Here is a 9934-nt window from a genome sequence, read left to right as displayed (position 1 = left end):
GACTATGTTAAGGGCTTTACAATTATCTCATTTGATCCTAACAGCTCTGGGAGGCTATTACTATGCCCAGAGAAGATAAGCTACTTCGAAAGCATTTAAAAAAAAAAAAGCTGAAGAATTTCAATTTTTAGGTATCTTTTCTTACAGGAGTTCTTAACCTGGGGTCCATGAACTTAATTTTTAATGAACTATTTTAGTATATAATTGGTAATTCAATATAATATATTTCAATGCAATTGGTTTCCTTTGTAATCTTATGGTATTTTATTTCATGCTTTTAAAAACTGCATTTTGAGATGGGGCATATAGGTTTTACCAGCCAAAGGGAACTCCAACAGGCTTCCAAGAATTAAATTCCCTTCTTTGAATAAAGCCACCTCGAAAGTAAGCACAAGGGCCAAAATGGAAGCCCTACTCCCAAACCAGTGAATGGGTATCTTTTATTTTATTTTATTTTATTTTATTTTTTAAACCCTTACCTTCTGTCTTAGAATCAATGCTAAGTATCAGTTCGAAGGCAGTGAGGGTTAAATGACTTGCCCAGGGTCACACAGCTAGGTCTTGCCCGAGGTCGCATTGAAACCCAGGAGCTCCGGATTCCAGGCCTGGGTCTCTATTCACTGAGCCATACTAACCATCCCAAGTGTAAGTTCCCTTTAAACTACATCCACTTTTCCTGGGTTCGAATCCCACATTCACTGCGGGACTTCCTGCAACAATGAACTTCCCTAGCTTCGTTTTTCCCATCCGTGAAATGGGAGAGAAGCTGCAATAGCAGTTTCCCCTCAACGGTGCTGATTATCCCCCATTTCTCCGGTTTATCTCTCGTTGGCCTGTAACTGTCCGATGTCTCTCTCCTAGCAGCACCTGGCTGGCGGGGTCTTTTTTGACTCCCCAAAGCTCAGCCCAGGGCCGGGCACCACGTGGTGCGCCCTGAATTTAGGCTGGTTGACTTGACTGGCAGGTAGGCAGGTCTCTATCCTTCCAGGCCGGTCAGCGGTCAGAGGCGGGGCCTAGAGCGGTGTTGGGGGGCGAGGGGCGGGGCCAGACGCGTGGCTGGGGGTTCAGTGGGCGGGGCTCCCGGCGCACCTGCAGGAGCCCTGGTCAGCGGCGACTGCGCCGTCGTTCCCTTTCCTCCCTTCACCCCGCCCGCGGCCTGTCTGTTTACGTGGAGACGAAGATGGCGGCGGCGGCAGCACCGCCGGGGACGCTCCTTCTGTGAGCCGGCCACGGGAGTTGGCGCGGGGCCGGAGGCGGCGGAGCGCAGCGCAGCGCCTGGGACAGCCTGCAGCCCTGCCTTCCATTTCAAGCGGATCCTTCTCTTTGCTCTTTCTTTCCCTTCCTCTCCAGCGCGGGCCATGGAGGACGAGGAGCGGCAGAAGAAGCTGGAGGCCGGTAGAGCCAAGGTAAGCTCGGCCCGGCCTGGGGAGGGCGGGGGCGCGGAGCCCGAGGCGAGGCCGCGGCCCGGCCCAGGCCCAGTGCCTGCCACGGTGGGGGGCGGAGAGGGGCGGGGAGGCGCTGCCCTAGCTGCTAGGGGTCCCTGCCCCGCCCCTTCATACGGAGTTGCTGGTTGAGACCACTTGTCTTCCCGGTGCCTGAGGGAGGCCACGTCCGACTCGGTCCTGGACTTCTCGGACTGGAGGAGGCTCCCTGAACCTTGGCTTTTGTCTCTCATCCGCAGCCTTTGTGGACATCTCCCTTTCCCACTTTGGGGAGGGCGGCTAAGTTGGTTTTTTTTTCTCCCCCCTCCCTTCCCCCCCCCCCCCCCCCCCGGTGGATACGTCTTTTGTCTCTTTCACTTTCCCTCTGTTCCCACCCACCCCCACCCCTGGCACACACACACACATACACACACACACGCAGCTGATGTGCAGGTTTTGACAGGTGGGCTCTTTTCTTTCCCTCGTACCGCAGTCGCAGGAAGGGCCCCCCACCCCAGGTTTGGGAGAGGCACGTTGGTACTTTGGGCCAGCGGGATCGGCCTGTGACAGCTGTCCGGAGACGGCCCCACACAGCTATGTCTTGAATGTGCCACAAGTGCCAGCTGTGAATGCCGCGAGGGGAGGGAGGAGGGGGTTTTAGGAGAGGCATGAGCCCAGAAGTTCTTTGTGGTGGCAAGGAGGCTTGGTGTTTTGTTGGGAATGGAGGCGTGTCCCTCACTTCCAGGATAAACGTGGCTCAGCTCTAAATCTCTGGGTCAAAGGGAATGGACAAAATGTTTTTTTTAGCGTGATTTCAATTTGCTTTTCAGAGCATACGTTCTTCACCAACCAACCCTTCTAACACCGATTATTTCTATCTTTTGTTATCTTTGCTTGTAGCTGTATTATACCTAAGATCATGAGAACCCCTGGTAGGTGGCTCAGTGAATTGAGAGCCAATCCTAGAGATGGGAGGTCCTGGGTTCAAATTTGGTCTCAGACCCTTCCTAGCTGTGTAACCCAGAGCAAGTCACCTAACTTCCCCCTTGTCTATCCTTTACCACTCTTCTGCCTTGGAACCAACACACGGTATTGATTCTAGGATGGAATGTAAGGATTTTTAAAAAATCACTGACATTATATTTTCAGGTTTGATCCATCTTCACTATTCTGCAAGGTGGGTGCTATTGTTATTACCATTTTGCAAATAAGGACACCTACTTGGAAGTTAGGTGACTGGCTTAACTAGTATACTAGTAAATATAACCGGTAGCTAGTAAATGTCTGAGGCAAGATCTGCTGTGAGTTATATTACATATCAGATTTACAATAAACATATGATCTGGAGAGAGGTGATTTGGAGTTGTAGAAAGGGATAAACTGGAGTTAAGAGAGATTTTTGGTGTAACTCTTGCCTCTAACATGGATAGTTACTTTAATCTATCTTCTTTATAGGGTTGTATGGATCAAGCTAAATAACCTTTATGAAGCTTTATATAAACTTTAAAGTGCTAGATAAATATCAACTATTATTGCCCACAAGATGCAAATTATAATAATAAATCTCTTTTAAAATATTTTTGAATATATTTATTGCTTTAAAATGCCCGTGGCTTTTTTTGGATCATATTCAACTTGTCTTTATTAAAGGCAAATTTTAGTGGATTTTAAAACTCTTATTAAGATAATTATTAGTACTTCAGAACTTAAAGGATTCACAATATGGATATTTCTACCATTGATGCTCATTGAAACCTCTGCATCAGTCAATAAGAGTTGCTGTGGCCCACCAGGGCTTCTGTTGATGAACCTTAGCTAGACTGGTCCTCAGGTAAAGAACTGTGTCCATATTTTTTTTTTTAGCCTTTTTCTGAGGTCCTGCCAAATCTTATTCTGTTGGCATAGCTTCCAAGAATCCAATGTCTCTACCAATTAATGTAGCTGTTAATATGGTTGGCTGTCCCTTTCAAACTTCCTTGGCCACCCCCTCTCCCACCCCTCAGTGATTTCAATAATGAGCCAACTATAGGCAATAAATTTGAGTTAACTGCAAAGATTTTAGTGAGTACAATTTTAATTGAATCTTCACTTTAATACATCAGACGATTTCACTCAGAGCTCACTTTACTTAGAGTCAAGGCTTAAGCGATTGAATTTACTCAGTTGGATGACTTTATGACTTTTTTAAGTGCTAGTAGAGAAGGGGAGCATGCTTAGAAGCCTCTTTATTGCTGCTCTGATCTCTGCATCCTGAGTGCCTGAGTGCAGTCTCTGATGCTTGTATACCAGTCAAGAGAGCAGAGGATATACCTTTAAAAAGCCAATAAAGGAAGATGTGGTTTAGTAAAAGATTGCTGGATCAGGACGTACGGACCTGGATTGTTCAGTCCAGGACTCACTTAATATCTACATGACCTTGAAGGCAGTGTTTCATCCTCTCTTAGGCAAAGTGCCCTTATCTGCAAAATGAGGGAAGGATTGAATTCTTTGACCTTTAAGGAAGGCCACTTAAAGTTCTAAAACTTTGACCAATATGAGCCTAGTCTAAAAATTCTGACTTGATGAAAAGCCTGGTTTGGCTTATCCTGGAATATTCTTTACCTTCAATCCAGTATCATCCTTTAGCTGAAAGTAAAACCGTTCAGGAAAAAAATTTTTTTTTGGCAAAAGATAAAGTGGATCATTTTTCTCATGGGGACCAGAGATGTATAGCACTATAAAGGTCATCTGGTCCATCCTCCAAATCCAAGAGATGAACAAACAGAGGAGATAGAGGTTGGTGACCTGCCAAGGGTCACCCAGGAACAGTGCTGAAACTTGAACCCAGGCCTCATCCTTGAGGTGTGCTCTTTCACACAACTATAAATTTTATTTTTTTATTTTGTCTCTGAAAATTCTGCAGGTATTTGTCCTACCACGTCCTGCTTAGCAAAGCAGTAGAGTATGATGGAAAGAGCATTGAACTTGTCAGAGATCATCTGGGTTTGAATGAGGCTGGGGAGGGGGTGATTTGTAGTAGCTGCTTTCCTCTAAGACGTCTTGCTTGCTAGCTGGGTGAATATAGGAAAGTCACTTAATCACTCCAGGCCTTGGATTCCTTGAATTTAAAATGAAGATAATATTTATACTGCCTCCCTCATGGAGTTATGGAGACAGTAGACCCATATAAATCAAATTCCTATTGTTAGGAATTTAACCTTTAACTTTTGATTTAGAAAAAAATACTAAATATTTCCTTGTGGAATTGAGATCCCTTTTTTTAAATTGCAAATTACATTTTAGAAAGACTTGAAAAATAATTTTCTGATAACTAGTGGTACCATAGGTTGAGAAGAGCAGAACAAGTACTGTACTTCCTAAAATCAATTATTATAATTGAGCTTTTTGTCCAGAGCCCTAGTGATAAGACTTCTTGTTGCCCTCTAGATAGGTATGTAGCTATAGCTACATTTTGTTCCATGAACATATCTATCTTATTTTTATTGATGTCTTTTTTATTTTGCATTCATTTCCAAATCTTCATTTCCTCTGGGCCTGTTAAACCCTCACTTGTAATCATTATTTAGAAATATAAAAAGCCAGTTCAACAAAACTAACCAAGAGTCCTTCTAAATTCTAGTGCCTTCTCTCTGTTAACTATTTCCCATTTTTCTTGCATATAGCTTGTTTGTACATATCTGTCTGCATGTTATCTCCCCCTCTCCCTCCCCCTCCCCCCTTAGATTGGAAGCTACTTGAGGGCTGGCACTATCTTTTGCCTTTCTGTATTTCTACTGCTTAGCCCAAAGCCTGGGACACAGTAGGATGCAGCAGGCATTTAAAAGTGTTTCTTGACTGACATACAATGTGTGCAGTATTCCATACCAGGAAGCTCTGACCTCTGCCATAGAGGGAAGGTTGTGTATTTTCTCCATTCTCCACCCCATTCCTCCACTATTGCCTTGTATTTGTTTCGTATATCTGTAAGTAAATGACTCTCTCCCTGCACTGACCTCCAGAATGTAACTTCATTTCAGATTGTTATTATTGCTTGCCTGTTGCCCAGAGTAGTCATTTAGTAATAGCTCATTGATTGATTCTCCAGGGCCAAGTTTGATCCTTATAATTACATAATATTTGGTTTCTTTTATTTTGTTTAGTGTCATTTATTTTTTTTAATTCTACTTGTGCATTTTTTCATATTAATCTGATAATTCTCTAAATTCTTCAGTCATTTATAACACTAATATCCCATTACCTTCATGTAGCATAACTTATTCAGCCATTCCCAAAATAATGGGCGCATATTTTGCATCCAGTTCTTTGCCAACCAAAAAAAAAAAAAAGGCATCCGTGAATGGTAGAGGGATATGACTTCACTTGGAAATATGCTAGGGAGTAGGATCTTTGGATCAAAGGGTGTGGACATTTTATTCACTTAATTTTGTAGCAAAATGCTTTCTAGAATAGTTGGATTTGTTCACAGCTCCATCAATACCATCTTCCTTCTGATGCTGACAGTTTTACTTTTATCTTCACCAGTTTGCTAGAGGTAAGGCCAAACCTTAGGGTTGTTTTGATTTGCATTTTTCTAATTAGTGTTACAGAGTAACTTTCCCATGGTTGGCATAGTTCTTTTGAGAACTGTTGTGCATCTCTTTTGACTACTTGTTTTTTGGGGAATGGTGCTAGATCCCATATACCCGAGTGCCAAAGGGCTCCCCTCTCCCTCTCCACGTAGCCTGCCCCTCTGTCCAGCCACCCAGTAGGAGCACTTTGACCCTTCCCTGTCAGGTGTGAGGGGGCAGTTTGGGCACTCAGTCTCATCATCACTGCTTAATGTTTTAATTCCCTATATAAGCCCTTTCCAGGACTGCTCATCCACCTTTGGTACCCACTATTCTCCCAACTCTCACCCATGATTCCAAGATGCTGTAGCATATTCAATGGCCACCCCTGCTCTGCCCCTGTAAGAAAAAATAAACCTTCTAGGCCAGTGCTGTCAACCCTTTTAGAGGGGTGGGGTAGGGGAGAGGGAGAGGGGAGCAGCTTGCCTCATTCCTCTAGCTTTCTAGTAATGACTCTGGCCAACTCTGTGGTAGCGTGATGGCGGCGTGCCCACAGAGAGGCTCTGAGTGCCCCCTCTGGCACTCACCACCAAAGGGCCCCGGCTAACGAGTTAAACTACATTGAGAGTAACCAAGAGGCCTTCAATCTGTTGGTGTATTAGAAGAATGTCCATCTCAAACATGTGAAGACTTCCCTAATGGAATGTGCAGATGAGAACAGTTGATCAGGCATCAAAGATGCCATGGTTGTCCACTGCATCCCAGGTCATTGTCCATTAGTTGTCCCAGTTATCATGGCCCTTGGGTGCCCCTGGGACTTGGCTGACTCTGGAAGAGAGAAAAAGAGGCCTTCAACTTCTTGCAACTCTGCCTCACTTAAATCCTATTCAAGAGTAAGTCAAGACATTACTTCAAAAATGAAGGATGAACAATTATAACTATATAATTTTAAACTATTAAAACTTAGATATCAGCTCCCTTTTCAGAGATTTTTGATGCAAAGATTTCCTAGTCATTGGTTTTCTTTCACATTGGTGTTACATGATTTCTTTCATGTAAAAGCTTCTTGATTTCACATAATCAAAATTATTTTATCCTTTGTGGTTACCTTTATCCTTTTATTAAATTAAGAATTTTCCTTCACACCGTAATTATGAAAAGTAACTGGCCTCATTATCTCCTAATTTTTAATGATGTGGCCTCTTATGTTCAAGCCTAGTATATATTTTAAGCTTATTTTGTGATATGTGATATCTGTGTTTGGTTCTTGCTTAGTTAGTATTATCTACTGATATACTTTTCTTTTTTTTATTTAATATTTTTAGAATATTTTTCCATGGTTACATAATTCATGTTCTTTCCCTCCCCTCCAAAATCCCCCTCACCCCCCCCCCCACTCTCCTAGTAGCAGACAAGCAATTCCAATGGGTTTTATCAAGACCTATTTCCGTATTATTTGTTAGTTACACTGGGGTGGTCATTTAGAGTCTGCATCCCTAATCATATCCAAATCATATCCTCATCAACCCACGTGTTCAAGCAGTTGTTTTTTCTTTTGTGTTTCTACTCCCACAGTTCTTCCTCTGAATGTGTATAGTTTTCTTTCTCATAAGTCCCTGAGAATTGTTCTGGATCATTTCATTGCTGCTAGTACAGAAGCCCATTACATTCGATTGTACCATAGTGTATCCGTCTCTGTGTATAATGTTCTCCTGGTTCTACTCCTTTCACTCTGCATCAATTCTGGAGGTCATTCCAGTTCACATGGAATTCCTTCAGTTTATTATTCCTTTGAGCACAATAGTATTCCATCACCAATTTAGACATTGGATGTACCTTTATGATGTTGTTGAACTCTGGATAATCAGGTCTATTAGAATTGTTAAGAATTGAATAAGAGTCAGCCACTGAGACAAAACATGAAAACCATTCCTGTGAAACAGTGTATGGCCTTGTGACCATAGCACAGAGCAGTGGTTTCCAAACTTTTTTGGCCTACCGCCCCCTTTCCAGAAAAAATATTACTTAGCACCCCCTGGAAATTATGAAACTATTTCTTGAACTCAGAATAGAATGTAATACAAAAAAAGCATAGCTATCACTGCCTTCCTGGATCGCTACAGCACCCACCAGGGGGTGGTAGCACCCACTTTGGAAATCACTGGCACAGAGACTTTTTAAACATACTTCATTGTTCCAAGTGGTCAAGATTACTAGGAGGATTCATTTTGGAGAGGAATCCTGTAAGTGCAATGAATATCTAGCAGTAAAAAATCCACACAGGAAAGATTCTGTGTTTGTAACAGTTGTATGTAATCCTTTAGTATATATCTATATCTTATGGAACATCAAAGAATTCCTAGAAGGGCAAACCTGTGTGAGTATTTGGAGATCAAATTACCATTGATCTCTAGAGAAGTGAGACATTTTTATATTATGTATACTGATGACCTATGATTTCACTGGTAGGTGGGAATTTCCTTCTACCTGTGCAGATCAGCTCATCTAAGAAAAATGGTCATGAAAGGATGAGAGCAAAGTTTAAGTGATTTATTCATGGTCACTCAGCCAAACCTGAATCCATATCTTCCATATTTCAATATCACACTGTCTTTTCTATTATTAACTGAATTCATTTTTTTAAAGAACTGTGCTAGCATCATTAAAAAAATTATTTTTAAACCCTTGCTCATTAGAATCAATACTGTGTATTGGTTCCAAGGCAGAAGATGGAGTAAGGATTAGGCAGTGGGGGTTAAGTGACTTGCCCAGGGTCACACAGCTAGGAAGTGTCTGAGGTCAAATTTGAACCTAGGACCTCCTGACTACACCTGGCTCTCAATCCACTAAGCCACCCAGCTGTCCCCTAGCATCATTCTTGATGGTATAATATTGGTGAGAAAGGCAAGACATACTTATCCTTCTGCAGACTAAACTGTTCTTTCCATTTCCCTTCAAAACTACTACATTTTTCCCCAAGTAAAAATATTTACAACTTTATATATAAAGAAAGCATTATAATATTTGTGAGCCTAAATAAGTTATGTTAAAAGCAGTAAAATATTACTGGTGCAATTCATACTCTATTTCATAAAATTCTATTAATTCACCAGTAGAATCCCACAAACCACAGAAATAACTAAATGTGCAGAATTTTCTGTAAGAGTACCATTTTTTTTGTGGAAAACAGTACAGTAATATTAAAACTTAGTTAACATTCTTTTTTGATGGCCTCATGCTTTTTTGCTTGAATAGTAAGACTGTTAGTCTTTTATATTCAGCAATAAAGAAAATAGTTTTACATATAAATGCCAAGTGTCATACTAATACTACATGAAAAGCAGTGAAAAATTTTTTTAAATTATATTACTAATTAAGCCTCTTAGTCCCACAATTTCTCAATTATTGAGTGTATAAGTAAAGGAAAAAAATTGTAATTGTCCAAAATTATCACACCTTGGAAGTTTGAAGCTTACATTATTCTAATGTGAATAAAGTACTTTCTTTCATTGTTTTGCTTTTCAGCATTGTTTCATCTTTGTTTACAAATACTGAGTTGTCTCTTGAGTTTAATTGCCAATAAACAAAAAAATGTACAATTTAAAGCCGTTCTTCATGACATTAGAGCTTTGTTGGAAAACTGTACATAAATCTCAAAGGGTGAAACTATAAGAGGAGAGACTGAAAGATGGACTGTTTAAAACTTGTATATAGGAGGCTCTTCATGAAGGAACCACACATACAAGGCAAGAACTGAGCAAATAGAAGTGACTGATTAAAGAGGCAGCAGTGGTGACATTGAAGGAAGTCTTGTGTTTGGAGGTAGAGGACTTGGCCTGACATGGTAACTGAGCTAGACTACTTGTAACCATGGATAAAGGCATTTAATTTTGGGGGGTCTCTGTTTATTCTTCTATACAGTGAGGGGATTGAATTAGATGACCTTCCATCTCTGGATGTCATCCC

General features: G+C 41.5%; 1 protein-coding gene across 1 annotated transcript in view; it reads left to right on the top strand.

Annotated features, from left to right (window-relative positions):
* The first annotated feature begins 1105 nt into the window (after positions 1-1105).
* AKAP9 (A-kinase anchoring protein 9) overlaps positions 1106-9934 on the top strand; it is a 189301-nt gene continuing 180472 nt past the window's right edge. The window contains exon 1 of the mRNA XM_044678911.1: positions 1106-1406. Coding sequence (XP_044534846.1) covers positions 1359-1406 — 48 coding nt within the window. The 5' untranslated portion in view covers positions 1106-1358. The remainder of the gene's footprint in view (positions 1407-9934) is intronic.

The sequence above is a fragment of the Gracilinanus agilis genome, chromosome 5, assembly GCF_016433145.1.
Source record: "Gracilinanus agilis isolate LMUSP501 chromosome 5, AgileGrace, whole genome shotgun sequence".
NCBI lineage: Eukaryota > Metazoa > Chordata > Mammalia > Didelphimorphia > Didelphidae > Gracilinanus > Gracilinanus agilis.
Note: the sequence above shows the minus strand (reverse complement) of the source record. Positions and strands in the feature narration are given on the sequence as shown.